The 27533-nt window shown below is 53.8% G+C and overlaps 1 protein-coding gene across 1 annotated transcript in view; it reads right to left on the bottom strand.

The window, feature by feature from the left end:
• Positions 1-27533, bottom strand: part of PLXND1 (plexin D1) — a gene marked incomplete at its 5' end in the record, with an annotated part of 57168 nt that overhangs the window by 3730 nt on the left and 25905 nt on the right. Inside the window, 24 exons of the mRNA XM_080809090.1 lie at positions 475-638; positions 1173-1277; positions 1566-1600; positions 2391-2454; positions 2538-2641; positions 3456-3612; positions 3801-3947; positions 4979-5177; positions 5545-5675; positions 6190-6294; positions 7149-7261; positions 7361-7468; positions 14053-14167; positions 15006-15155; positions 15249-15512; positions 15685-15775; positions 15859-16026; positions 16832-16971; positions 17065-17164; positions 18028-18179; positions 18987-19141; positions 20103-20196; positions 20423-20512; positions 23037-23138. Of these exons, the coding sequence (XP_080665216.1) occupies positions 475-638; positions 1173-1277; positions 1566-1600; positions 2391-2454; positions 2538-2641; positions 3456-3612; positions 3801-3947; positions 4979-5177; positions 5545-5675; positions 6190-6294; positions 7149-7261; positions 7361-7468; positions 14053-14167; positions 15006-15155; positions 15249-15512; positions 15685-15775; positions 15859-16026; positions 16832-16971; positions 17065-17164; positions 18028-18179; positions 18987-19141; positions 20103-20196; positions 20423-20512; positions 23037-23138 (3053 nt within the window). The remainder of the gene's footprint in view (positions 1-474; positions 639-1172; positions 1278-1565; positions 1601-2390; positions 2455-2537; positions 2642-3455; positions 3613-3800; positions 3948-4978; positions 5178-5544; positions 5676-6189; positions 6295-7148; positions 7262-7360; positions 7469-14052; positions 14168-15005; positions 15156-15248; positions 15513-15684; positions 15776-15858; positions 16027-16831; positions 16972-17064; positions 17165-18027; positions 18180-18986; positions 19142-20102; positions 20197-20422; positions 20513-23036; positions 23139-27533) is intronic.

Raw genomic sequence — 27533 nt, 5'->3', positions numbered from 1 at the left:
AACCCAGAAAGCTAAGAAAGACAAGCCTTAGAGGAAGGCTACGAACAGGGTAGGGGAGTCAGAGCATGTGGGTTTGAGCCTGGTTCTGCCCCTGACATTGGGCAGGCACTTCTCTGTGAGCCTCATTGTTCTCATCTGTAAAACGAAGTTGATGGTACCCACCTAAGAAGAGTGGAGGAGAGAGAGGATGCTGAGGCCAAAACTACCATGCTTGCTTCTGGTTAAGTCTTACAATTAAGGTGGAATACTTTTTAATCCCTCTGGTTTTACAGGTGGGAAGAGTAAAGCACAGAGTGGTGAAGTGACTTACCCAAGGTCACACAGCTAGGACGAGGCAAAACAGGGACTGAATCCAGGCAGGTGAGCTGAGAGACCAGGCTCTGAACCCCTGCCCTGAGCACCGTCCACATTGGAACAATGGAGCCACACATCCTTTCCTGCACGCCCCGGCCCACACATCCGTGGCCCACCAACCTGTTGGTCTTCCAGATGTGCAGAGTGTCGGGATCGGAGATTCCCCTCTTCTCTGCCTGCTCTTCTAGGAAGTCAAAGAAGTACTTGACAGCCAGTGGGGGCTTGTCTTCTCGGATGCTCAAGATGGCCTTGAACAGGTCATCCAGAAACTTCTGCAGCGTGCCCTGCAGAGGAGTGAGGGGGCTGCCATCAGCCCAGGGCCACTTGGGGAGAGTGAGCGGGCACCTCTGTGCTTGGGCTAGTGAGATGGAAAGCTGTGCACCATCAGGTTGGTGCCTAACCTCTCTGGTCCTTGGTTTTCTTGTCTGTGAAATGGGTTAGCAAACTCCTCCTCCCAGGGGTATTGTAAGGACTGATCCAGATACTGAGGCAGAGTGGGGGAACTGGTAGGGCCAGGGTGCTGACTTTGCCCCCTGAGCCATGTGATCTCAGGAACAGCACTAATCCCTCTGGGCCTCTGCTGCCGTGTCATGCTGGCTAATACAGAAGTTGTTTGGGGGCGCCTGGGTGGCTCAGTTGGTTAAGCGTCTGTCTTTGGCTCAGGTCATGATCCCAGAGTCCTGGGACCAAGCCCCGCATCAAGCTCCTTGCTCAGTGAGGAGCCTGTTCCTCCCTCGCCCTCTGCCTGCTGCTCTCCCAACTCTCCCTCCACCCCCAGGCACAGGCACACGGGGGAGGGAGAAAGAGGCCAGGCCCACCTTGGTGGACAGGAGGCGAGTCAGGTAGATCTCTGGGAGCACCTTCTTGCGGTGGCTCTGCCGGTGGGACTTCTTGGGTTCTGCCAGCTCGTCTGTGGGCAATACCTGGGAGGCCGGGGCAGTGGTCAGTCTAGCGCCTGGTGCCCAGCACCATCCTTGGCCATCCTGTGGGAGGTCCTATCCCGAGACCCACAGGTACGGGGTTCCATCTGGTTCCACAGATGCTTTGTGGTGCAAAAGGGATGCGGGGGATTCTGGAACCCATCCCTGGTCTCCAATCCCTGGCCTTTCCCAGGGCCTGGGAATACTCTGCCCAGAGCCCCAGGGTGGCAGGAAGCCAAGTCCACACCCAGTGAGGGCGGGCACCCCCAGGGCCGGAGGCCGGGCACTTACCAGATGGAAATACTTCTCTGTGTCCAAGTCTTTCACTGTGAGAGGGAAAACACAATAAATAAACAAGAGAGAGGAGAGGGGAAAGAGAGAGAGAAAGAAATGGAGACAGAAAACTGGAGAGAGGCAGAGAGATCCAAAGCAATACCTGGAGAAAGTAAGAGAAAGAGAGACAGAGCAGTAAAGAGAAATAGGCAAGAGAGATCCAGAGAGACACACACAGAATGAGACTGAGAGAAAAAGGCCATGAGAGATGCCCATCAGGAGAAAGGAGAAACAGATGGGCATGGGGGAGACCCCAGAGGGGACAGGATGGCTGCCCTCACCCTCTCCACTGCCCAACCCAGAGCTCCTGCCACCCAGGCCTTGTTAATGGCAGGGAGAGACCCAAGATCATGCTCCTGACCTTAGCAGGGGACCCCGAGACCAAAGGAGCCTTGGACCCCACGCCTGGGAGCTGGGCAGCTAGGCCTGGGAGCCCGAGGGTGTGAATGGAGGGTGGGTTCGAGGCAGGGATAGAGCCCAAAGCCCTGATGGGTATGCCAGCCTCCCCCTCCAGCCTGGCAGCGGCCCAGACCTCTTGAAACCACATCCCGCCCTCTCAGGGCCTCTCTCTGGCTGCCCACAGGATCCCAGCCTGAGGAGGCCTGGCGGCAGGCCCTACCCAAACAGTACTAGGGCAGAAGGGCCTGGCCCAGTTCTTGTCCCCAAACAAGGAGACCAGAGCCTGGCCCAGCCCTGCCTCTCGAAGCCTCGGTTTCCCTACTAGGGCTGCTCAGAAGGGGCCAAAGCCTGGCCTGACCCCCTCCCTGTGTCCACCAGTGCTACCTCGGCCCAGTGTGTTGTCCTTCTTGTCTGTGAGGCTCATGGCCAGGGAGGCACCTTCAGGGATCTAACAGGAGGGGAGAGGCCAAGGTCAGAGGTCAGAGGTTAGGGAGGGTGCAAGTGGGAGATGGGTGGGGCTGGGGACCCCACCTTATAGTGCGCCAGCGTGTTGAGCTTCTTGCGGCCATCTTCCACTACCGAGGTGTCATCCAGGTCCCGGAGGATATAGCTCTGCGTGCTCGAGGCAAACCACTCTGGGGACAGGGAATGGGGTGTCAGGGACAGGGACAGGCTGGAGGGGGCAGTACCAGCCTGGCCCACACAGGGAGAGGCCTCTCACTCTCTCTGTGGAACCTAGGGCAAGCCATGCCTCTCTGAGCCTCATTTTTCCATCTGTAAAATGTGGAAGAGGAAAAAGATCCAGAGGAGAGGCTGGTGGTGGGCACAAAGCAGAAGGTCTGGCAATGTCCTCACCCTTGAGGTTGTTACTTTACTGTTGCTGATGAAATAAGAAAAAGTACCATGTGCGAAGGGGATCACGTACCTTCCATGACTCTCCCTGTCCTTAGGTATTGACTCTGCCCTTCCAGGCTCTGGGTGACTGAGTGCCCGCCCAACCTCCTCTCATAGCCTATCCTGGCCCCTGCATGCCAGACCCAGGGAACCCCTTGCTCTGAACAGTCAGTCACTGTGCTCATTTATCATCACAACCTGGTGCTTGGAACAGGGCCTATGATCACAGAACAAAGGGCAGCTTGTTGGCCTAACCAGAACTCCTATGCATCCTTCAAAACCCACTCTAATTTCCACTCCTTGAGCACGTCTTTCATGAATACTTTTTACTGTTGTCTGCAGCTTGCTCACACTGCAATACCCTGCAGTACTCTGGCAGTTCTCCCTGCCAGAGAAGGAGCTCCCTGGCAATGGGCACCTTGTCTGATCATCTCCATGTCCCCAGGGCCACAATCAGCGTACATTTCCTGAGTGAAAGGAATATGCAGCCAAAGCAGGAGAAAGTTCCCGCTGGAGTAGCCCAGTGCTGAGGCCCGCCACCCCACTCCTGCCCACCGAGGTCAACGTCCTCCGCACGTGGCCACTGAGAGTAGGGCACATTCTTGCAGAAGGCTTCCAGAATCTTCTCTTTCACCTGTGTCAGCGTGTCCGTGTCCATGGCCCGCACACTCAGCGAGTCCATGCCGCAGCCCTGGAAGGACACGTTCAGGTTCTGCACAAGAGAAGAGGAAACGGTCAGCAAGCCCTTCCCATCACTACCCTGGGCCCCAGGCAGGGCAACCACCTGCCCACAGCGACAAGGTCAGGATTAGGGTCAGGGTGCTCCAGGCATGTAGATCTCCCCAACAACTGCCAGCCTGGGAGGGGGCTCCCACCTGGCTACCCAGCCACCCAACTCACCCGGGGCTTGGCCTCGATGTTCTCCCGCAGCAGCCACTCCTCATTGAGTGTGTAGCGGGCCTTGCCTGTGATGGCATCAATGGAGCCCTTGTTGATCTGCTGCTTGATGGCACACAGGAGCAGGAAGAATGGCTCCCCAACTGTTTCCTGGGGTGGGCACAGGGCTGTCAGGGGCTGGGGCCCAGCCTGCCCAGCCCAGCCCCCACCCTCCATGGTCCAGCCCTCCAGCCTCTGGCCATGCCATGGTCCCCATGTGAAACACTTTCACTGCCCCCCCACCCCCGCCAACACCTCCATGGCTGCCAGGGTAACACCCCCTCTGGGATCCTAGTGCCATTCTCCCCACCTCCCCCTGCCTCCTATCCCCCACCCCCAATGTCTCTGTGGACTCCCAAGGCAGAAAACCACGGGCTGTGGGCAGGCACATTCATCTGGTCATCTCAGCAACTCTTGCTGGTATGGGATAGCATCCTCACTGCGGACGCTCTTCAGAGAGGACCATCAACCTGCCCAGGGTCATCCGGTGGGGAAGTAGCAGAGCTAGCCTTGGGCCCCGGATCAGCCAGCTCCCAAGTCCCCGTGCCTCTGCTAAGCCACCCAGGGTGTTTAGGTGGAAGCAGAACACAGGATCTGGTCTCCAATCCCAGGCTGTTGAGGGGACAGCATCTTGGGCCAGGCTGGGCCTCATATCCCTGCCCTCCTACGAAGCCTTCAGACCTGAGCTTAGGGCCACCTCCTCCAGGAAGCCACCATGAACCCTCCAGCGGGGTCTGAGGCCTCAGAGCTTGAGCGCCACTGTGTGGCCTTGATTGCTCTGTATTTGCTATTTCTGCCTCCGTCGCCTCTAAGCCTAGAGGAGTCTTAAAGGTTAGGACTGGGCCTGAGTTATGGTCTGAGCCGGGGCCCAAAGGAACACAAGGGCAGTGGGGCAGGGGTGGGGGTTGACAAACAGAAAGCAATCTGGAACAAAGCCTCCTGAGCATGCTCTGGGCCACTGCGGGAAGCCAGTCCTCCCCTGAGCCATATAATGGACCCTACAGGCCTGTCCCTGCTCCCTGAGCCCCTTCCTCATCTGCGCAAAGGGCGTGAGGACCCCTCCCAGCGGAGGGGGCCTGCCCTGTGATGCTGGTCCTAGGGGCAGGAGTTGGGGGGGCATGGGTGGGCCGGCCCCGCCTCACCCGCAGGCAGCTGTACATGCAGATGGACATCCAGTTGGTGAGCATCTTCTCGACCACGGACTCCGTGCGCCGCAGCATGAGCTTTGGGTTCTTGGCAGCCGAGGCATCGATGAGGTCCACCAGCAGCTCCTTCATGATGCCCGTGTAGTACTCGAGCTTGCCGTGGAGCGCGATGGTCAGCAGCGAGGCCAGGCTGCACCTGCAGGTGGGCGGGCACATCAGCCCCGGGGTCCAAGGCGTGGCTGCTGTGGGGGCTCTAGCGTGGCCCCATGGACCTGGCGGCCCCACGTCCGCCTGCGTGGGCGAATACAGCTCAAACCCACCTGCAGAAAGAGCCACTTTCTCTAATGTCCACAGCCACTGCTGTGTCTATAGGCCCCTGCCTTAGGCACCCAGACCCAGGAGAGGGAGGCACGTGGAGGCGCAGAGCCGGGTGGATGCCCCCTGCCCAGCAGGCAAGGTAGTTTGCAAACCGCCCCCGGCATGGGTCCGGCTAGGCCGAGCCCCAACAGGCTGTGTGGCCTCCAGTGGGCCCCTGCCCCTCTCCCAGAGCCTCATAGCCTGACCTGTCACGCACTGCAAAGTCTTTCTGCTGCTCCAGCGCGTGCACGAACACAATGAGGAAGTGCTTGTTGTTGAGCAACGAGGAGAACAGGCTGATCCCCTCTTCCATGTTGGGCCGGCAGCTCTCCGGGATCTGTGGGATCAATTGGTGCTATGCGCGGGGGTCTGGTGCCTCTGCCTGGCCTTGGGGGCAGCACCTACAAATGCCCTGAATGGCTCTGTGCATGCCTCCTGGGATGGTAAGTTTACCACCTTTTCATGACAGATGTCTCTTAACCCCCCATGATTGGGAATAATGGCTCAGTTGAGTTGGAAAGGGGGGCTCAGAGAATGTCAAGGGAGGTATCCCTGTGCCTAGTACCCTCTCGCTTTCCATTTCCTAGGCAGCAGATGGAGTGGGATGTCCAGAAAGGCCCAATCCTCTCCCCTTGCCTCCTGGCTTGAAGTCAGAACCTCTAACACCCTGAATGGTGTTATTCTGTGACTGCCTCCTGGGATGGACTCATTGTCTTCCAATGACTGATTCCTCCCAACTCCCCACACTTAGGATCAGAGGATCAGATGAACAGGAAAATGAGGCCCAGGGAGGGGTGGGGTGGCTCTGAGGCAGCCCTGCGTGTGTGCACACACGTGCATGGGGTACTCACCTTCCACTCTCCCAGCAGTGGGTGAGTCTCCTGCACCGGGGAACTGCCCTGGGAGTTGAGGGTCTGGGAGGGCAGTACATAACGTTCTTCATAGAGGGAGGAGCACTGTAGGGGTAGACCACCCCCCAGCATCTCAGCAGGGCTGTGGTCTCCCCGGGCTGGCAGGCAAGGGATGCTCAACAAAAGCAAAGGAAGAAAGGCAGCAGGCCATGCCCAGAGGCTTTAGGGATTCAGAGACACAGGGAGGGGTGGCCCAACGGGCTTTGTAGGGGAAAAGGAAGGAGTAGAGCCTTCCCTTTAGATGCAAGGTGTGCAATGCAAGAAGGCACAAGGCTTAAGATGAAGCAAGAGGAGCTGAGCAGAGAGTGGGAGAAAGAGCAGAAAGGCCAGCAAGGACCATGGTGTGGCCTCGTTCGGGCTGCTGCGTGGAGAGCAGTGTGGACAGGGCAAGAGGCAGACCACTGCCACCAGCCTACATGCTCTGGCCAGCCAGGGAAGGTGAGGACAGGGCAGTAGCCCCTGAAACACAAAGAGGGGTGGGAAGCTTGAGGCCAAGTCCAGGGGGCAGGAGGAGGGAATGCAGAGACCAAAACCCCTGGAAGGGACCCAGTACTGAGAGAGGCTGGTGGGGCACCAGGGGCCCAGGACAGCATGGACCGCCTCTGCTCACCCCCTCAGTGTAGGGAGAAGCAGGCCTTATACCCCAGGAGCACAGTGGGGCTAGTAGCCGGCTTCTATATGGACAATCAAACATCAAATGAGTAGAGAAGAAAAGTGAGGGGAGAAACTGAGCCACCTCCCTTGGCAGGTGAGGGCAGGTGGCCAAGGCTGCCGTGAGCATGCATGCGGGTTACACACTGCTCAAGGGGCCCACGGGGAACCACGTTTTCCTCTAGGTTGGCATGGCTCAGAAAGAGATCAGGGAGCCCCTGAGGCGGCTGGCAAGGGTGCGGGCTGACCTTAGGGAAGAAGGTGCGGGTCACAAAGTGCTTATACTCCAGGAAGGGGATGCCCTGGCTGCGGTTCAGCTCCTTGGTCAGATCAGTCATGTCCGTCTGCAGCTCGGCAAAGCCTGGTGGATTGGCCCCCAGGGAGCTGTGAGTGGATCTCAATCCCATTCCCCAGATGGCAAATCCAAGGTCCATAGCCCTGCACAGTCCCTACCCGGTACCTTTCCGGATTTCCTCTCGGATCTGAGATTCCATCTCCTCCATCTGAAGCAGAGTCTTCTGCCAGTAGCGCTCCGCACGGCGGCTCTTGGTGCAGAAGACGAACAGGGCTGAGGGCGGTAGAGAGGCAGGTCAGGCCTGGAAAGCCCTTTAGAAAACATTGGTGGGCACATGGCCGTGTACAGGACCCAGGCCTGGAGGGAGAGGTCCAGCTGGCTTCCTCTCCACCTGCTCTGGGCAGGGTGTGGGAAGGTGGATGGGTGCCCTCAGCCCGTAGTCCTCCCCTCCCTGGTGGGCTGGAAACTCTTATATGGTAAAGGGTTCAGGAATGTCCAGGAAAATAATGCTGATGTCCCTTTCTCACAAATAGTTTGTGTTTTAAGGGGCTCCTGGGTGGCTCAGTGGGTTAAGCCCTGCCTTCGGCTCAGGGGTCCTGGGATCAAGCCCCACATTGGGCTCTCTGCTCAGCAGGGAGCCTGCTTCCCCTCTCTCTCTGCCTGCTGCTCTGCCTACATGTGATCTCTGTCAAATAAATAAAATATTTTTTAAAAATTCACTATAAAAAATAGTTTGTGGTGTTTTTTTTTTTAAGATTTTATTTATTTATTTGACATAGAGAGAGAGATCACAAGTAGGCAGAGAGGCAGGCAGAGAGAGAGAGAGGGAGAAGCAGGCTCCCCACTGAGCAGAGAGCCTGATGTAGGGCTCGATCCCAGGACCCTGAGATCATGACCTGAGCCGAAGGCAGAGGCTTTAACCCACTGAGCCACCCAGGCACCCCTAGTTTGTGTTTTAAAACAGTGGTAAACCTTATGAAATAGTGTGTGTTTTAAACCTTATAAAATAGTGTGTGCTTTAAAATAGGGATAAACCTTATGAAATAAAGATAGTGGGTCAAACACTTATAAAGCAAGTATAAAGGTAAGGCAAAGGTAGAAAAATTCATTAAAATATGATAGTTAGTTAAGAGATACATAAAATACACAAGTAAAATGTGGTCATCAAAAATATAAAATGGTGGAGAGATGTGTCTGGGTCTTGGTTTAAGCATCCAACTCTTGGTTTCGACTCAGGTCATGATCTCAGGGTCGTGAGATCAAGCCCCACATCAGGCTCCATGCTCATTGCAGAGTCTGCCTGAGAGCCTCTCTCACTCTCTCCCTCTGCCTCTCCTGCTTTTGCTCCCTGAAATAAATAAATAAGTCTTTAAAAAAAAAAAATATATATATATATATATATATAAAACAGGGGGGAGTAAAAACATAAAGTTCTGTTCAAAATTAACTTACTATCAACTTAAAAGAGACTGTTATACATATAAGATATTGTATGTGAACCTCATGATAACCACAAAGAAAGAACATAAAATACACCAAAGAAAAGAAAGAGAAAAGAGGAAAGAAATCTAAACATACCACTAAAGAAAACTATCAAACCACAACGGAAGAAAAAAAGAGAAGAGAAAGGAACAGAGAAAAACTACAAAAAGAGCCAAAAAACAACTAATGAAATGACAGTAAGTACACAGCTATCAATAATTATTTTAAATATAAATGGACTGAATTCTCCAATCAAAAGACATTGGGTGGATGAGTGGATTAAAAACAACAACAACAACAACCAGCCCCATCTATAGGCTGCTTACAAGAGACTCACTTCAGATCTAAGGACACACACAGACTGAAAGGAAGGGGGTAGAAAAACAAGTTTCATACTAACGGAAATGAAGAGAAAGCTGGGGTAGCAATACTTATATCAGATAAAAGAGACTAAAACAAAGACTGTAATAAAGACAAAGAAGAGCTCTACATAATGACCAAGCGGTCAATCTGACAAGAGAATTATAACATTTGTAAAGATCGATGCATTGAACATACCTAAACATACAAGGCGAATGTTAACAGGCCTAAAGGGAGAAATAGACAGCAACGCAGTGAGAGCAGGAGACTTTAACACCCAACTCACATCAACAGATCACCCAGACAGAAAATCAATAAGGAAAACATCATCCTTAAACGACACGTTGGACCAGATAAACTTAACAGATACATATAGAACATAACACCCCAAAACAGCAAAATACATATTCTTTTCAAATGCACATGGAACATCCTTCAGGATAGGTCACATGTTAGGCTACAAAACAAGCCTCAATGAATTTAAGAAAACTGAAGTAATATCAAACATTTTTTTTCTGACCACAACAGTATGAAACTAGAAATTAATTATAAGAAGAAAATGGGAAAAGGCACAAACATGTAAAGACTAAAAATGGTACTAAACAACCAATGGGTAAATGAAGAAGTCAAAGAGGAAATAAAAAAATACAGAGAGACAAATGAAAATGGAAAAAAAAAAAAAAAACCAGAACAAAATCCTTGCGACACAGCAAAAACCATTCTAGGAGGGAAGTTCATAGTGCTACCTCAGGAAACAAGAAAAGTCTCAAATGATCTAGCCTTAAAGGAACTAGAAAAAGAAGAACAAAACTCAAAGTTAGGAGAAGGAAGGAAATAAAGATCAAAGAAGAAATAAATGAAACAGACTAAAAAACAATAGAAAAGATCAATGAAACCTAGAGCTGGTTCTTTGAAAAGAAACAAAATCAACAAACCTTCAGTTAGACTCATCAAGAAAAAAAAAAAAAGGACTAAATTAAATCAGAAATGAAAATGGAGAATTATAACTGATACCACAGATATACAAAAGGTAAGAATACTATACAGTTGGCTACACCAACAAATCAGACAACCTATGAAAAAAAATGGGCCAATTCCTAGAAATATACAATCTTTAAAGACTGAATCATGAAACAGAAAATCTGAATAGACTGACTGCTAGTAATGAAATCAAATCAGTAATCAAAAAAACTCCCCTAAAACAAAAGTCCAGGTCCAAATGGCTTCACTGGTGAATTCTACCCAACATTTAAAGAGGAGCTACTACCTATCCTCTTGATATAATTCCAAACAACTGAAGAGGAAGGAACAATCCCAAATTCATTTTATGAAGCCAGCATTACTTTCATACCAAAACCGGACAGAGACACTACAAAAAAAAGAGAACTATAGGCCAATATCATTGATGAACCAAGGTCCAAAAACCCGCAACAAAATTTTACCAAACCGAATTCAATAATGCATTAGAAGGATCATACACCATGACCAAATAGTAATCATTTTGGGATAAGAGGATGGTTTAACATCCACAAATCACACAACGTGATATACCACATTAACAAACAAATGAAGGACAGAAATCATATGATCATCTCAACAGAAGCAGAAAAATAATTTGACAAAAATTCAACATCTACTTATGATAAAAAATCTCAACAAAGTGGGTATAGAGGGAATGTACTTCAACACAATAAAGGCCACGTAAGATGGATCCACAGCTAATATTAAACTCAGTGGGGTAAAACTGAAATTGTTTCCTCTGAGATCAGGAAGGATGCCCATTCTCACCAATCTTATTCAACACAGCATTTAGAAGTCATAGCCATAGCAATTAGGCAAGAAAAAGAAATAAAAGGCATCCAAATTGGAAAGGAAGAAGTAAAACTGTCACTCTTTGCAGATGATATAATATATGCAGAAAACCACCAAAAAAAATTATTTGACCACCAAAAAATAAAGACCACCAAAAAAATTATTTGACCACCAAAAAATAAAGACCACCAAAAAAATTATTACAACTACTAAACAAATTCAGTCAAGTCCCAGGAAACAATATTAATACACAGAAATCTATTGTGTTTCTATACACTAATAAAGAGCTATTCAGAAAGCAAAATAAGAAAACAATATCATTTACAATTGCATCAAAAAGAGTGTAATACTTAGGAATAAATTTAACCAAGGAGGTAAAAAAAAAAGGTGTACTCTGAAAACTAAAAGAAACTGATGAGAAAAATTGAAGATGACACAAAAAAATGGGAAGTTATACCCTGCTCATACATTGGAGGAATTATTGTTAAAATGCCCATTCCACCCAAAGCAATCCACAGATTCAATGCAATCCCTATCAAAAAATATCAGTGGTAATTTTCACAGAACTAGAATCCTAATATGTAAATGGAACCACAAAAGACCCCGAATAGCCAAAGCAATCTGAGAAAGAAGGAACAAAGCCGGACGTATCATGCTCCCAGATTTCAAACTATACTACAAAGCTATTATAATCAAAACAGTATGGTACTGGCATAAAACCAGGCACACAGGTAAAGGGACCAGAATAGAGTCTACAAATAAAATCACACTTTACAAGGTCATTAATCTTCAACAAAGGAGGCAAGAATACACAATGGGGAAAAGACAGTTTCTTCAATAAATGGTGTTGGGAAATCTGGACGGCCACATGCAGAAGAATGAAATTAGACCACTTTCTTACCCCATATACAAAAATAGAGTCAAAATGAACTAAAGACTTAAATGTGAGTCTTGAAACCATAAAACTTTTAGAAGGAAACATAGGCAGTAAGCTCTTGGATATCAGTATTAGCAATATTTTTTTGGATCTGTCTCCTCAGGCAAGGGCAACAAAAATAAACAAATGGTACTACATGAAACTAAAAAGCTTTTGGATGGCGAAGGAAACCATCCACAAAACAAGAAGGCAGCCTACTAAATAAATGGAAGACAATACTGGCCAACGATATATTCAATAAAAGGTTGATACCCAAAATATATAGAGACTCATACAACTAAAAAACAATCTGATTAACAAATGAGCAGAGAACCTAAATAGACAATTCTCCAAAGAAGACATGCAGATGGCCAACAGACACATGAAAAGATGTTCATCATCACTAATCATCAGGGAAATGCAAATCACAGCCACAACGGGATATCGCTTCACGCCTGTCAGAATGGCTGGTATCAAAATGACAAGAAATAACAAGTGCTGGTGAGGCTGTGGGAAAAAGGGACCCCTGGTAAACTGTTGGTGGGCATGTAAATTGATGCAACCATCATACTGTGGAAAATATTATGGAGGTTCCTCAAAGATTAAAAATGCAAATGTCCTAGGGCCCAGCAATTCCACTTGTGGGTACTTAACTGAAGAAAACGCAGTAACTAATTCTAAAAGATACATGCACCCCTAGGTTCACTGAAGCATCATTTACAATAGCCAAGACGCGTAAGTTACCCAAGTGCCCACAGAGAGATGAATGGATAAAGAAGTCATGGTGTATTGATACAGTGAAGTATTACCCAGCCCTGAAAAATATCAGTGCCATCTGTGACAACATGGATGGACCTAGAGGGTATGATGCTACGAAGTCAGAAAGACAAATGCTATGTGATTTCACTCACATGTGAAATCTAAAGAACAAAACAAAACAGAAACAGACTCATAGATGCCGAGAAAAATCTGGGGGTTGACAGGGGTGGGAGGTGGAGGATTGGATGAAATAGGTAAAGGGGATTAAGAGGTATAAACTTCCACTTATAAAATAAATAAGCCTCGGGGACCTAATGTACAACGTAGGGAATATAGTCAATAACACTGTCATATCTTTGTAAGGTGACAGATGGTAACTGAATAAAAACACTGAATCACTATGTTGTATACCTGAAACTAACATAATAATGTACATCAATTATAATTCAGTAAAAAAATGGTAAACAGTGACTCTCCCTGGGTGAGAGAATGATGGGTGATTTCTGTTCTCTGTTCCTTATCATTTTCAGTTCTTTCCACAATGACCAGGTGTTAACTTGTGAAACATTTGAAAGATCAAAAATTATGAAACACAAAAGATTATACACCAGTATTATATCATAGTCCCTTTCTGGGGTGGGGGAGGGGGAAACACACAGATACACACACGCAGCCAAACCTTGAACAACTGAGTTTGAACTGTGTGGGTCCATTTCGACACAGATTTTTAAAAATAGATAGAGTAAGAACTGTGTATTTTTTTCTTCCTTACTATTTTCTCTTTTTTGAAGATTTTTAAATATTTATTTATTTGCCAGAAAGAGAGAGAGAGAAAGGCAGGCAGAGGGAGAAGCAGGCTCCCCGCTGAGCAGGGAGCCAGATGTGGGGCTCCATCCCAGGACCCTGGGCCATGACCTGAGCCAAAGTTAGCTCCTTAAACGAATGAGTCACCCAGGCGCCCCTCTTCCTTATGACTTTCTTAATAACATTATCTTCTCTCTGGCTTACTTTACTGTAAGAATGTAGTATGTAACACATGTAACACACAAAATGTGTTGACAGTAAGGCTTTAGTCAACAAGAGGCTACCAGTAGTTAAGTTTTGGGGGAATCAGAACTTATCTGTGGATTTCTGACTGTGTAGGGTCAGCACCCCAACCCCCACGTTGTTCAAGGATCAACCATATCACCTTCATAACCACTATTTTAACAGTGGGGCAGCCTACCAAATATGTAGGTTAATCTTCCCTGAATAATGATCTTTTAAGTTTCCTCAGTAGCTCCTTAGTGCCTAGAGGACAAGGTTCCGAGTTCCTGTGCCAGGCACTCAGGGCCCGCAGCCTGGAGGCAGCACATCCCCCAGCATCTACCCTCTTCTGCCTGCGTGAGCTGTAGCCAGGGCACATCTGGTCTTTGCGCAAGCTGTGTCCCCCGCCCATCATGCCTTTTCTCCAATGTGCCAGTCTTCAGAGGGGCTGGGACAAGGTGGGGCAGGTCTGGCATGGCGTCATGAGAGAAAGGCTCCTTACCAACCACAGAGAGCAGCAGCAGGACACTGCAGATGACGATGGACACGATGATGGCCGTCTCACTGCCCCCCAGCTGCAGCGTGGCAATGGTCTGGTTGAAGTTCCCAACCTGGATCTGTATGGAGGTGGGGGGAGGGGCTGTAGCTTCCCTGGACTTGTGCCTTGGCTCCTCTCCTCCCCAGCTGTGGGGCCCCAGGCAAGCCACCTAACCTCTTTTATCCTCAGCTGCCACATCTGGAATGCAGAGATAACCACGCCCACTTCCCCCGAGTTGCCCTGAGGGCTATATGAGAGGCTACCTGCTCAGTACAGGGGACTGTGTTCATTATTACAGCCTGGCAGGAGCCATGGAGGAACCAGAGACAGGGCAGTTCACAGGCCCTGGCTGCAGCCCACCATACCTGGAGGGCTGTTCAAGGACCCAGGGAGCAGGCAAAGTCTGAGGACTCAGAGGGCATAACTGGGACTGGGGTGCAGGTGAAAGGGAGTTTTCCTGATCAGAGTTTGCCCATTCTGGACAACACCAGCTGCCTGGGAAGGAGGGAGCTCCCCATCCCAGGAGGCATGCAAGCAGGTACAACGTAGAAAAGGTCCCATTTCTGGGCCCTCTCTGCCCTCCTCCTGTTTCCCTCCCCTCTGTGACTCTGCATGGTGACTGGAGGCCCAGACTCCGGGGGGAGCATCAAGTCAAACAGGAACAACTTTTTATGGCCTCTGAAGGTCCAGCCCCATCAGGCCTACCCCACGCCCATCACTGACCTGGAGCAGGTCCCTAAGTGCTGGGGCCTCCTCTGTCAAGCGGGGACGTAAAGCTCTACTTGCTCCCCCTGCCTCATCCACTGAGCACAATGCTTGGCCCCGGCATGGCATGCGGGGAAGGGGTTGGCACTCAAGCAGATGGGGCAGGGCTGGGGGCCAGGGCCGCCTCCACCTGGGGCGCCCTGTTCACTCACCGTGATGGGCAACTGGCCCTCGGCTGTGCCCAGGGACTCGTTGACAGAGCAGTGGATGACTCTGTCCGAGACGATCTGGATGTCACAGGCCACTTGGCCTATCTTGATCCGGTACTCATGGCTCTGGAGCCCCAGGCTGTCCTGCTCCTTCTGCGGGAGCAGAGCGGGGGTGCTCACCAAGGGCCGTGGCTGAGCCCGGCCCCGCCATGTCTTCCCCCACCCCCCGCACCCTTGGGCACTCACATGGATAACCAGGGTGAGCGGCTCCCCAGGGTGGTGCTTGATCCACCTCTCCCTCTTGGCCGTGGAGAACTGTGGGTCAGGGAGGTAGTCGAGGCGGAACCTGCCGCCCCGCCGCGCCTCCTCGGGGTCTAGCAGCTCCTCGGCCACGGCCACCTCATCGGCGTAGGCCCGCCCGTTGATGAAGAAGTCCACAGGGGCAGATGCATTGCTCAGGGCCCCCGGGGATGGGCAGGTGATGAGGGTGGAGTTGAGAACCTTGCAGAGCTGGCAGGGGAGGGCCAGGCAGACAGACATGGAGAAATGGAGAGACATGATGGAGGTTTCGGAAGACAGAGAGAGAGAGAGAGACAGAGGCAAGGGAGAGGTAGCAGAGTGAGGCCTGGGCAGTCAGGGCCACAGGCTGCTCCCCACCCGCCTTGGCCCTGTGCCCCCTCACCGTGGGCTCCCGGCCAATGTGGTGCACAGCCATGGACACATTCTGCACCATGTGGAAACGCTCGCCAGCCACGGTGATGGTCCTGCCGCCACTGCGGGAGATGGCAGGCCTGTCAGCCCCCCTGCAGCTCCAGAGAGCAGGCTCAGCCTGTGGGGGGCAGGTCTGGGGTCTCACCTGACAGGGCTGCGACGGGGACTGATGGCCGTGATGACGGGGTTCTGCATATAGTGGAAAGTGAGGTTGCTGCGCACGCAGCCCCGATGCTCGAAGCGCACACATACAGACACAGGGGCTGGCAGGGTGCCTTCGGGCACCGTGCAGGTGATGCTGGTGTCCGTGCGCCTGCGGAAGGCAGTGGCATCGTCAGCACGGCCCCACCTCCCCCCAGGGTCACTCCTGCCTGTCCCATCGCCCAGGGCAGGAGCCTGTGCACTTGGCCTGGGTTCCAGGCCTCCTCGACAGGGCCCCAGCCTGGGCTTCTGGCCCCTCGCACAGAAACCTGTTGTTTCTATATTTCCACCACCACACTTTGCTTGGGCTGTGCTCCCTACCTTCAACACCCTCCCTTCTCCTCAAACCCTGCCTGTCCTTCCCAGTTTTCCGCCCCATCCCACATCACCCAAGAAGACTTCCCAGAGTTCCTCTCTCAATAGCCATCCCTGCTGTGGAGTGATTCTGAAAGTACTGATTTTTCTCCCTATCTCAGATGTTTCTATTTCCTGTGGGAATGTCTGCTTTCCCCTGCTGTGACTGTGCTGCACTCTCCTTGGTAGCCACAGCAATGCCCATCCTTGGGGCCTGGTACGCAGTAAGTGCATGATAAAGACGGAGGCATTTCACCAAGAGGTTATGGACCACACCCCTGGTGGCAGACACATCAGAGGATCTGAGAATATGTACAATCATCACCATTCTCACTGCAGCTGTCACTTATGAGGTGCCTACTGTATGCCAGAGTATTACTCATAACTACTGTTCTTACCAGATGAGGAAACTGAAGCTCAGAGAGGGAGAGGGGCTTGGCCAAGGGGACACAGCCAGTGGAGACCCAAGTGATCCTTGGTGCAAGGATGTCCTTCCACCCCTCCAGCCCCCCAGCCTTCCAGTTACCCTGGGCTAGAAGGGGTGGCCCAGCCCAGGGGCTTACACGAGCTCTGTGCAGGGCTCTGTGTCGTTCACCAGGACTTGGAGCTCAGAGCCCACATGGAGGTCGCTCCCGTGGATTGTGATCCGGGTGCCCCCAGCCTTGGGGCCCTTGTCAGGCTCCAGGAACTGGACTAGGGGCAGCTGTGGGGAGAAAGAGAGGTGGTCAGGCCTCAGGCCGTTCCCCAGGCGTGTGCCTGGTTGGGTGGGCGGGAAGGTGGACGTGGCCTCTCTTACCACATAGGAGAAGCGCTCCCGGGATTTTCCCTCCTTGGAGGCATTCACTGTCACCACATCTGAGAATGCCCCTGGCGCTGGCCCTGTGGCACACACAATCCTGGGGGGAGGCGGCTTTGGTCAGCGAAGCAGCCCGAGGATCTCAGGGGCTGGGTATTCTCCCTCGAATAATGCCCCCCAGTATACCCTGACAGTGTGGGAGCACCCCACATTTGCCCTCAGCTATCAGCCCTGCCACTCACAGCGGGGGCAGCCATGTGGCCAGGACACCCAAAGGCATTACCCACATCAAAATACTGAAACCATTCCCTGTCACTCGGCAAACAGCCACTCTGACACCCCCCAGTGTCACCCTGATGCTAGGCTCTTCCCCAGGACTCTCCCACAGTTCTGCAACCCTATGAAAAAGAGGCTGGGTAAGACGGTCTCTTTGGACCCAAATGTTCTCCAACCATGAGAACATCGGCTAGGCTGGGAGACTGATGGTCTTTCTGCAAGCTGGCCTTACAGTCCCCCAAAAGGAAACCCAGCTTAGTCCCTGCTTTTCTAGAGCCCCTCCGGGCCGGCCCACAGCTGCAGGCCCAGACCTTTGTACCATACGGGCAGCCCCACGCTTTGTTAATTGCAAGGTTTTTGTTGTTTTGTTTTTTATGAGTGCAAGGCTTCTGTGGAAGGGGAGCTGGTCTAGGGGCACCTGGGAGGGCTTCCCAGAGCAGCAGGCACTGAAAGGGGAACCTGAAGAGTAAAGACGAGTGGCCAGAGCAGAAAAGGGCAGGACACACAGGGAGGGGGAACAGGTTGAGCAAGATCCAAATGGCGGTGGGCCATCTCTGGGGAGCTGCGGGCTGCCAAGGAGGGTGGGATGGCCGAGGGGAGAGGGGAGGGCAGAGCTGTGGCTGGCACTGTTGGGGGCGGGTCACTAGAGGTCATTCAGAACCGCCCCGGGGACTGCCCACTACTCACTCCTCTGACACCGTGTATCTGTCAGCCAGGGGCTCACAGGCCACGCTGCCAATCCACACGCCATGGGCCACGTCGCTAAGCCGCCGGCCTAGGTTCCTGCCTCGGATGGTCAACAGGGTCCCGCCGTCCAAGGGGCCACTCAGGGGCTCGATCTGCCAGGTGACAGAGGATGGATGAAGTTCTGAGGCTGGGACACCAGCAGCCTTCCCCTCCCCAACTACTGCCCAGGGGGAGGCAGGACCATGCCCACCTGCTGCTCAGGAGAAGGTTCTGGCTCTAAGAGGGCTGGGACCACCGTTCACTTGACAGGTCCCTGGGACTGCCAGGGAGGGTGTGCGTGTGGGTTACTGAGCCCACATGGGTGTGGGGATGAGAGTGTGTGTGCACAAAGTCAAGGATACTTGGGTGGCGTGGGGGGTCTCCTGGGGACAATGAGGTCCGCTCCCAGATGTCTGACCACAGGATCCTGCATCCCGGCCAGAGCAGGGCACCTGACCCAGGCTAAGCCCGTGACAATCCCGACCTAAGACTTTCTTCCCTAAAACTGAGGCTCAGTGGTTATTACCACCCTGTCGGCAAGGTTTCCCTGACCTCACTATAAAAACTATATGCAAGCCCCAGCGTCTCTCCTATCCCAGCCTCCCCCCTTCACTCTGTTTTTCTCCATAGCACTCACCATCTTCTATATGTAAGTTACTGACTTCCTTACCTATTACTGCCCACCCTGCTCCCCGATGAGACCATGAGCTCCCGGTCCAGGGTGCTATGTGTTGTGTTCACGGCCGTGTCTATGGCACAGAGGGGGCCCAGCCCCCAGCAGTGCTCAGGAGGTCACTCTGTACACCCGGCCATGTGAAGCACAGGAGCCACAGGTCTGTGGGCCCAAGCGAGCAGCCGTGTGTGTCACACAGGCAGGCACATGGGCACGACAGGCCCCCAAGGGGGGAGGGGTTACTTACCGCACGGATCTCAGGGGCAGGGCAGGTGCCAGGCAGGGGCTGCAGGGGCCCCCGCAGGCGGCAGCCGTCACTCCACACACACAGATGTCCCAGGTCCTCCCGACCCAGGCACTGAGAACAGTCGGGGCTGCCCATGGCGCAGTTATAGACCTCCACTGGGAGAGACAAGGAGGCAGCATGGGTCAGCCCCCTGCCCCATAACCACAGTGGCCTCTGCACCCTCCCTCTCTCAGGGATGTCCACCCACCCCCGCAAGAGGTGAGTCCTTGTCCTCCAAACCCTTCAGGGCCTGCACCCAGCACAGTGCAGCCACAGCCTCATTAAAATCTGTCCTCACCACCATTCAGTCAGCAGGGAGCTCTTTACTAGCTCCATTGGACAGATAAGAGACTGAGGGTCGGAGCGGAGAAGCAACTTGCCCAAGGTCCCACAGTCTATGAGTGGCAGGGCTGGGATTCCCACCCAGGCCTGAGTGGGACTGTTCACCCACCACTGAGCAACGTGGGCTCTGTGGGTGCCAGGGCCTCAGACGCTCGGAGGGGCCCAAGAGGGAGCACAGGAAGGGTTCTTCAGGGCCTTGGGTATTCAGGCTGGTGCTGGGGTCTCTCTGGGGTCTTCATGGTGGGGATGGGGGCCCCCATGTCTATCAGGGGTGGCCGAGGCTCCCCATGGACAGGTTCTTGGGGAACTGATTCAGTCCATGTAGGAACAGCAAGGACACCGGCCACGATCCGGGGGTGCCATGTCCCAGACATGAAGGTAAGATCTGTGTGCATCGTCTCAGCAAATCCTCACCACGCCTTCCATGAAAGGGTCTGTGCCTCATGTCCCATGGGGACGATGAGGCTCAGAGAGGGACAGCTAAGCAGGGGCCCACAGCTGCACAGCCGTTAGCACAGAGATGCCTGGCCCAGAGGAGCTGCCCAGTGAATGAATACTGAGCCAGTGACCAAGTACAGATGGGCAAGGCTCGGTTCTGAGAACCTGTGTGTTAGGGAAGGACAGGACAGGACATCTGTGACTGTGCAGTGAGCACTCGCTGAGTCCCCCAAGGGAGAGCCCCACCCATTAAGACTGAATCCCCTGTGGCCACATGGGGTAGATGGAGGCCCCCACCTGTCATGGGGGCAGGGCTGTCCAAGTATCGGGCTGGCTGCCCCTTTAGCTGGAGGCTGAGTGGAAACACCTGGCTCTTCTGGGTCGTGTGCAGCTGCCAAAGGACAAGAAAGAGCATGAGGGGCATGAGTGGCGTCTAGGTCTCTGCTGGGGGAGGGGATGGATGCCCTGGAGGGAGGACAGGGCAGGGATGTTGAGGATGGGGGGATCAAAAAGAGGAAAGGAATAAGGTGGGAAGGAAGGAGACAGCATCTGGATTTGTGCAGGCCTCCCTCCACACGCTACCCCACCCCCACACACATCCGAGCCACACCACTCACCACCACTTGGTTGCAGTGTACAGTGGATTCATTCACCCACATGGCTTCAAAGATCTCCTCTGGCCCGAAGCTACATTCTAGGGCTGCGCCCTGGAAGACATGGGGGCGCCGAGGAGTGTGGGATCAGCACTCATTACCCTCTGCCTCCATCAGTAGCACGTCATGGCCTACTGCCCTGAGGAGTGGGCTGAGTCCTACTCCCAGGCCCCTCCCTGCCACAGAATGTCCTTCCTGGTCTTCATGTCCAATGTTTAAGGGTGACAAGGAGTACATGAACACCTAGAACATTGCCCTTGAGCTCTCCGTCCCATTAAAAACCTCACCGGCATCCCCCAGTGGCCTTTTACTCAGCTCGTAAAGTCTTGACTCTTCAGCATGGCTGGCATTCAAGGTTCACCCCAGGGAGACTCCACCTGCTCTTTGATCCTTAAAACGCCCCCCTCCTCTCTCCCACAGGCTGACGCCCAAGCCATGGCAGGATGCTTTTTGACATGGCACAGGCCGCCCTGCCCCTGGGCCTTTGCCCTATCCATTCCTCCCACCCAAAGAACTTGTCTCCCCTTTACCCACCCAGTGCAACAACACAGGCTTCAGAATCCAGTTAAAATGCCCCATATTCCAAAGATTTCCCGGTCCCTCCCCTTAAATCAGGTGGGCGCCCCTCATTTGATCATTCATTCATTTGGCAGGGGGTTGGGTGCCTGTTGGGACTCTGGGAAGTTCCTAAAGCCTGCCTCCACCCTTATGCTGAGGACCACCCTTATCCCCCTGCCCAGGTTCTGTTTACCCTGGTCTCCCCGCACCCTGGCGAGGGTTGAGGCTGTTTCTCAGCCCTTGTGACACCTCCAAGGGCAGTGGAGGTCAGCGAGTGAGCTCAGGTTTCATCGGTTTGAATCCCACACTCCTGCTACTTCCTAGCTATGCAAACCTGTGCTAGTGGTCCTCCTCTCTGAGCCTTGGTCCTCTAAACTTGGCAATAGAAACAGGCTTCCCTGCTCTGTAGGGTTGCTGGGGAAACAGGAGCTGATGTATCTTTAGCGAGTTGCACACTGTGGGTGACTAATATATGTGGGCTCTTAGTATGCAGGAGGTGCTCCATACATGTTTGTTGACTAACTAAACAGGGCCCACCCCCCACAAGCCTCATCTTGCCCAGCACAGGCCTCCAGGAAACAGTATCAATGAATATTTGCTGACTGAACAAACCCAGGTTCCAAGCATGTTCAGCCAGCCTCGTGGCAGGATTTCCTGTTTACGTCCCTGTTGTTAGCAGATGTGACACCCTGAGGAGAACACAGGTCAACAAACCCCTACCTCACCCCCCCACCTGCCCAGTCTCCCCCTTCACAGGAAGGTGGCTGTTGAGCTCATCTGCCCATGCTGAGCTTGGCAGGTGGTGGTGGTTGGGGGGGTCTGTCCTCTTGAGTCTCTGAACCCAGGTCTTAGCCACTCGGGACAGCAAGCCCAAACTGTCTTGGGGCTCCCCAAGGGGTAGGCCCAGCAAAAAGGCCTGCTGCGGAGCCCAGGCAGGGGGCTCTGCCTGCCTCTACCCTGCCCTTCATGTTCTAGAAGCAGGCCCAGGGCCAGGAGTGCCGGGATCACTCAGGCACACTGAAGGTAGACACATGTCCCCCAGGCTCCCCAGCTGGGAAGCAGCAGCCAGGATCCAAACCCAGGGCTTGGGCCTCCCCCTGCCGGGTTCCCATAACCCCAGGGAGCAGCACTGTCCTCCATACCAGCCCAGGCCCCTTCTTATCCCAAATATGGCAGGGTGGAGTCAGAGGGTGCCTGCCCCCCACAGAGCTCTGGCCCCAGCCATGAGGCTGCCTGACACATCCCAGATGCCCAGCACGTGGCCCCCACGTGTGACAGCTGTCACAGGCCTCCACTCCCCCTTGGAAGCAACAGATGGTGACTCCCCAGGAGCTGGGGAGGGGGATGGCTGGCACACTTCCAGAACTCGTCAACGCTTCCCACCCAAGACACTCTTCCAGGAGGGACCCAGAAAGGAGCTGCATCTCCTCCTCCCCATGTGGGGGGTGGGGAGGGGAAGGCAGATGGCAGGGAAGAGCACTGTCTCAGGAGTCCAGGGCTAGGGTGCAAGTCCAGCCCTACGTCATGTACATCTACTTCCCCTTTCCAGGTCTCCTTTTCCCCATTTGGACAGTGGGGAATGGGGCAGCACAAGGCCACTCTTCGGGCAAGACAGGCCAGCCAGAACTGAGGAAGTGTGTCTAGAACCACATTTCAACCTGGGGCGGGGTGGGCCAGACAAGGACCAGGTCCACCTGTGGGCTGTGGCCCAGCTCTGCCAGGAGAGCTTTGGAGGGTAGGGGAGCCTGGGGGTCCCCCACCAAAGCATTTCCATATACAGTGGGTCCTGGCCAGAGTTTCCCTCAGGAGCTGTTAGCAGCCTGCCGTCCCTTGGGCTGGGCCCTCACCACCCACTTCTCATTCCTCCAACCCCCTGCAACCACCCTGGGGCTTTCTCAGAAGAACCTGGAAATTCAGAGACACAAAACCAGAGTGTGGGTGGAGGGCCCAGAGCGTGGGTCCCCATCCAGGAAGCATTCTCCCCAGCCTCCCGCCCCACCCGGGCCTGGCCCCCACCTACCTGGAAGGCAGCATTGGCCAGACGCACTGGGATGCTCTGGGAGCTGCCTGTAGGCACAGGTGCCAGGGCTGAGGGCAAAATCTGGGGGCAGTCCTGAGGGCTCTGCAGTCAAAACACAAGGAAGAGAAGGTGACACGGGAGCGTTTCAGAAGGGACAGGACTCCCCGCAGATGTGCCTGCCAGCCTGTGAGGTGAGAAACACCAGGAATAAACTCACAACAGCCCCCACCCCAGAGGGTGACGAGCTTGGCGCCTCCCACACACCATCTCATTTGACCCTCAAGACAAGAGTTGGGGAAGGAGACTTTACTGACCCCATTTTACAGGTGAGGAAACTGAGGCACAGAGCAATGAAATAAACTGCCCACACAGTGAAGGAACCAGTGCTCCCGTGGCTGCTCCAGGGCTGGCCCCCCTCCCCATCTCTGAGCCTCATCTCTCCCGACTATAAAACGAGGGACTGCACCCACTCTCAAAGACATGGCTTCTAGGCTCACACATGTTAATGAGTCAGAGAAAAGAAACTCCAGGCTTCTGGATGGCCTGTGGGAAACGGGCTCTGAGGACCCTGGTGCCACCAGGTTCCACACCCCTCCCCATAGTCTCAGGCAAGAGTCACAGCCTCTGGGCCGAGATGCCAGGCCCCCAGAGTCCCAGGGAAGGCCTGGGCATCAGCATTCCCATGTTGGCAGTACAGCCACTGAGGCCTGGTAGAGCAGGGGCTACTTCCAAAAAGGAAGAGATGGAAGGAAGGAGGGCAGGTGGTGATACACCTGAGGTCAGAGGGCAGAGCTGGTCTTTGAATTCCTACTGGCTGCCTCCCAGGCCAGAAACGGGCCTGAACCTGAGGCTTAGGGCGAGGGGCAGAGATCAGGGGGCAGGGCTGTGCCCACTCTGCTGCCTTAGTGACCTCACTGAGCTTTAAGTCTGGAGCCCTCACCCTCAACTAGGCTCTTCCGACCTGGGGGCCCCCGTGGGCTGTGTCTTGCCTCCTCACACTCTGAACCCGACCGCCAAAAGCCTGAGAGAGAGGAAGACCGAGGACCCAGCAGCAGCCACACCACACCAAGGCCTGACCACTCTCCAGCCCAGAGGGCTTCCTGCTCTGCCTTCCTCCTGCCCAAGTCTGGTTGGGGACAGACCTGGGACACCATGATCCATATGTATCCACCTTGGGGTCACCCAACCAGGGCAACAGCCTCTGGGGATAGACTTGAGAGGCCTCCCTGGGGGTCTTTTCTCCCTACTGTTAATCGGACAGGGAGCTCCTTAAAGGGCACCCCAGGGACCCAGCATCCCACTGGACCTCAAGGTCAATGGGTGCTCACCATGTCAGCATCAGTGGTAGCCATGAGCTCACACAGCCCTCACTGTGCTCCTGGCCGGTTCTGAGCACTCCACACTCACCAAATATTCACTCACCAAATCCTAACTCCCAACAGCCCCATGAGGTAGGCACAATCATCGCACCCATTTTATGGAATGGGCAGCACCGGAGCCCTCCTGGTTGTCCCAACCATTTGCCGACCACCAGGCAAGAAGCCTCGCCCGGACTGGTCTGTTTCCCCAGGAGTGGCGCCTAGTGCAGACCGCAGAGGCCTTGGCTGAAACAGCAGCATGGCCAGGCCAGGGTGAGGCCTCCTGGGCGATGGTTCTGGAGGGCCGGGAGGGAGGAGCTTGTGTCCAGCTCAGTGTAAGCGCACACAAACCTCTGTCCCTCTGAGCTGCTGTCTGGCACAGTCTCGTATGTAAACCCCATGGAATTTCAGAGAATGGAACCCACATGTTTGCAATCAGTCTGCATGGCCGCTGACAGTTCTGCCTTCCAACTGGCTGGGGGCTGTGTTCTGTCCTCCCAGCTCCACCCCACCAGTGGGTCAGTGGCTGACAGGAGGAGCTGGGGAGTGAGGGTCAGAGGGGGCAGCCTCCACAGGAAGCTCCCCAGAGGGAATGACATGGGACTACCCCCCAAGGGCCTCCCATTCTCCTTGATCCCTATCTATGATCCCATGGCCACTGCGATGCTTGTACCCATTCTATGGAGTGGAGTGGAATCAAGACTAAGGGTCCTGGCACACCTTTGCCCTCCTTCGGTACCTCCTCCCCACCCTGCCCCCCTACTTGGCTAACCTTCCATGGGGCCAGCTGGAGCGTCTGCTACTAGCCTCCAGCCATCTGCCTCCAAGTCTGGCTTGGCTTTTGGGGAACTTCCCCCACAGGCCTGCGGTTTGGGAAGACTGACTCTACTCCTCAGCCCCAGGGATAGGCCGGTGTCCCAGGCCTGCCCTGGCCTCAGCAATTGGTTCAGAGAACATAAGTGACCCTAGTTCAGCCAGTGAAAGTCAGCTGCGGGACTCCTGTAGAACCAATAAGAGAAAGAAGCTCTTTTTGTTTTCTGGAGCTGCCAGGAAATCAGGAGCCTGCCTGGAGCTGCTGAGGCTGACTTGGCTACCAAGAGGAGAGGGCTGCCTGAGCATGGAGCCTGCCCAGAGGGGCAGAGAGCCCCAACAACGTGGTGGAAACCCCTGGATCCAGCTGTACCTGAAGGTGATACAACCCCCAGACTTAACACTCACAAGTCAATTAATTCTGTTGGGGCAAGGCCAGTTTGAACTAGGGTTTCCTCAAATGCAACCAAAGGACAGGGGCCTCCCTGTCCCATTCCAGGCCAGGCCATGGACACGTCAAAAAGAGGCTGGGTGGCTTCTCCCCTTTGCTGGAGTGCCATACGGGGCACAGCCTGCAAGTTCAGGAAACCACAGCTAACTGCCCACACTCTAGCAGAGCTGAGAAGGTCGGACACCAGGAACAAGGACAGAGGCTCGGTCGGCAGTGCTGGGGGGCACCACCAACCCCGACGGAAGCCCAGCATGTGCTGGTTCACAGAGGGTCTCACCTGTCCCCACAATGGGACTCACAGACTCTCTTGCCGTCTCTCCCAGGCTCAAGGGTCAAGAACTGGTGTCCCAATACACGGCTGGCCCAGGGGCCTTGAATCCACCACACAGGGTCCCTTCCTACCTTTCTGTACCTTCGCAGCCCCCTAAGCTCTCCCCTGTCCCTACCAAACCACTCTCCTCACTGGCTCCTAATGAAGTTCAGGTTCACAGATGCAGCCACTCCATCGAAGGGGCCTGGCCTCCTATCTCTTCTCCCCTCCACTTTCTCCTTCTGGTGCCCACTAGGGAATGGGAAAATAACAGGAGACTCAGCCCCTGGCAGCTCCCCACGGACACCTTCCTGGCCTAGCGCAAGCCCTACTGTCTCCTCCCAGCGCTCGAGGGGCGCAGACAGATGTGCAAACCTCCCAGCCCACCACCTGACCAGAAGCATGGCGCCCGCACGGCTGAGATGTAATTAAGTGCCAACTTCAGTATCAGAGCCTTCTGCAGGCCTGGGGAGGGGCTGCCTCTTCTCTTCCTAGATTATCGTAATGCTCTAAGACAGGCCCTCTCTGTGCTCCCCACCCCAGTTCCTGGCCCCCAGATCAGCAGAACTGGGGCGGGGGGGGCGGTTTACAAGATGCTGCTGCAGAAATATCTCCAGGCTGGCAAGCTCCTATGCATCTGTCAGGACCCTGCACAAAGGACTCTTTCCCAGAGATGGGCACCCTGGCCCACCCAGTAAAGTGGCCACCAGCTCCTAGGTAGCACAGGGGCCTTTTAGGGAGTACCTACAATGGGCCACACATGGAGCTAACTGTACTCCCAGGTGCAGTTCCAGATTCCCAGCACAGCAAAGGAGGGCCATTTTAAAGAAGTAAAAGGGACAACTTTACAGCAAGCAAAAGAGATGATGGGGGAAAAGGCACAGAGAGGTTCAGTAGCTTGCCCAGGATCACACAGCCACAACACACACCTTGAGCTCTTGACTCATGATGGGGAGAGCAGAACTATGTCTAACTGGGTCCTTGCCAACTGCTTCGTGAAGACTCAGGCATACAAAGGGTGCCTGATCAATGCTGAACGGACCGTGCTAAGGTAGGGTCCTCCTCACCCCACCACTCCCGTAGGTTAGAGCACAGGACTCCGGCTGCCAATGCATATGCTGTATGTTCTCATTCACTGAGTCCCTGCTCTGTATCGAGCCCTGGCTGGGGGCCGGGACATGCAGACCCCAAACAAGAATAGGAATCCCAGTTGGCCGGGACCAGAAACTTAGTGTTCACTGCAGAGGCCTGGGGGCCTCCCCTATGGTTTGGCCACATGGACACCCCTGGAGCTCTCCCCCAGTGCCAGAAGGCCCATGTTACTGTGTCAGTCCTTTGAGTTAAACTCCTGGTGACTCTTCTGCAAAGCAGTTCTGAGGCTCAGGCAGGAGGTGCAGAGACCAGAGGATTCCAGGTGTGGGCCATGGAGCCCCCACCCCTTGCACCTGCACACTGATCTCTTAGAGGATTAGAGGATTCCTGATAAGCTTCTCTGAGCCCAGAGTCAAGAGTTTCGGGCTTCAGAAGCTCTGGGGACTGGGGCTGCTTCCCTGGGAGGCATGCCCAGG

This window comes from Martes martes (genome assembly GCF_963455335.1).
Source record: "Martes martes genome assembly, chromosome: 1".
Taxonomy (NCBI): Eukaryota; Metazoa; Chordata; class Mammalia; order Carnivora; family Mustelidae; genus Martes; species Martes martes.
This window is presented reverse-complemented; position numbering and strand designations above follow the sequence as displayed.